Below are 1,710 nucleotides of genomic sequence, written 5' to 3' on the forward strand. Positions count from 1 at the left end.
CCCCCGGTGGGGGGTCGGGCCATGGGTTTGGGGTCGTTTCTCTGCCCCCGTTAAGTTTTTACAAGGCGGAGCGGGGGGACCGGGCAGCCTGAGGGTGCCCCGTCCCCCCCCCAAAGTGACTCTCCCGCGGCAGGTGAAGAAGGCTTTCTTCGCGCTGGTCACCAACGGCGTGCGGGCTGCCCCGCTGTGGGACAGCAAGAAGCAGAGTTTTGTGGGTGAGTGAGCGGGCCGGGGGCCTGGGGGGGCAGCGGGGAGGTCAGCAGGGCCCCGCTCACCCTGCCCACCCCCCCCCCAGGCATGCTGACCATCACCGACTTCATCAACATCCTGCACCGCTACTACAAGTCGCCCATGGTAGGGCCGGCGCGGGGCTCCGTCCCCGTGGCTCCCCGGGGACCCGGGCTCTGGCTCCTGCCAGCCCCGCGCGTGCCCGAGGGGTCGGGGTTAACCCTGGGTTTTCTGCCGGAGCCCAGGTGCAGATCTACGAGCTGGAGGAGCACAAAATAGAGACGTGGAGAGGTGAGGGGGGCTGCTGCCGGCTGCCTTCCGCCCCCCCGGCCCTGTCTGGGGCACCCCAAACCCCGGGGCTCTGCGTCCCACGGCGCCGCTGGCCCCCTCAGCACCTCCTCTCCCCTCAGAAGTCTACCTGCAGGACTCCTTCAAGCCTCTGGTCTGCATCTCCCCCAACGCCAGGTACCCCCCTGCGGCGGGGAGGGGGCTCAGCTCGCGGCGGCCTCGGGCGCGAGCCCACTTCCCCGTCCTCCTCCCTCCCCGCAGCCTCTTCGACGCCGTCTCCTCCCTGATCCGCAACAAGATCCACCGCCTGCCCGTCATCGACCCCGACTCGGGCAACACGCTCTACATCCTCACCCACAAGCGCATCCTCAAGTTCCTCAAACTGTTCGTAAGTCCCAGCCCTGCCCCGCGCGGCGGCGGCGGCGGCGTAGAGCCGGGCGCCGGCTGCTCTGGGTAGCGCAGGCTCCGGGAGGCCGAGGTGGGTGCAGCTCCGGTGCCCTGCGGCAGCTCCTAGAGGTACTCCCGGGGCTGCCCCGGGGGCCCCGCCGCCCCTGCTAGCGCCAACGCTGCGACGTGTCTGCCCGGGGGCCGCGCTCCGCACCCAGCGCTCTCTGCTTTCGCTCCTAGGACCTCGGCCCAGGCCCCCCGCCAGCCGGGGCAGCCGGATCCGGCGGCACCGCGGGGCCCGGGGCGCGCCGGGCCGAGCCAGCGTCAGCACTGTCCCCCCTCCCCGTCCCCCCCTGCAGATAGCGGAGGTCCCCAAGCCCGAGTTCATGGCCAAGACGCTGGAGGAGCTGCGGATCGGTACCTACGACAACATCGCCGTGGTGCGGACCAGCACCCCCATCTACGTGGCGCTGGGCATCTTCGTTCAGTACCGCGTGTCCGCTCTGCCGGTGGTCGATGATTCGGGTGAGGACGGGGCGCGGCACGCGCTGGCTGTCCCTAAATGTCACCTTGGGGTCTGCACCAGCACGCGGGACCGGCCCCGGGCGCGCCTCTCACAGCCCGATCTCTCCCCCCTAGGGCGGGTGGTGGATATCTACTCCAAATTCGACGTTATCGTGAGTACCGGGGTCGGGGGGGGGGGGGGCCGCCGAGGTGGGGAAAGGCGGGGGGGGGGGGGGGGGGGGGGGGGGGGGCGCGGGCGGGGTCCGGCTGCACCCCCAGCGCCTCTCCCTGCCCCAGAACCTG

The 1,710-nt window shown here is 71.5% G+C and overlaps 1 protein-coding gene across 1 annotated transcript in view; it reads left to right on the plus strand.

Moving 5' to 3' along the window:
* The window catches only part of LOC118158625 (5'-AMP-activated protein kinase subunit gamma-1-like), a gene marked incomplete at its 3' end in the record, with an annotated part of 2,234 nt that extends 642 nt beyond the window's left edge, over positions 1–1,592 (plus strand). The window contains exons 2-8 of the mRNA XM_035313294.1: positions 103–215; positions 296–354; positions 474–519; positions 639–693; positions 778–904; positions 1,263–1,428; positions 1,543–1,592. Coding sequence (XP_035169185.1) covers positions 103–215; positions 296–354; positions 474–519; positions 639–693; positions 778–904; positions 1,263–1,428; positions 1,543–1,592 — 616 coding nt within the window. The remainder of the gene's footprint in view (positions 1–102; positions 216–295; positions 355–473; positions 520–638; positions 694–777; positions 905–1,262; positions 1,429–1,542) is intronic.
* Positions 1,593–1,710: the final 118 nt, after the last annotated feature.

Source organism: Oxyura jamaicensis (assembly GCF_011077185.1).
Source record: "Oxyura jamaicensis isolate SHBP4307 breed ruddy duck chromosome 33 unlocalized genomic scaffold, BPBGC_Ojam_1.0 oxy33_random_OJ71211, whole genome shotgun sequence".
Classification (NCBI taxonomy): domain Eukaryota; kingdom Metazoa; phylum Chordata; class Aves; order Anseriformes; family Anatidae; genus Oxyura; species Oxyura jamaicensis.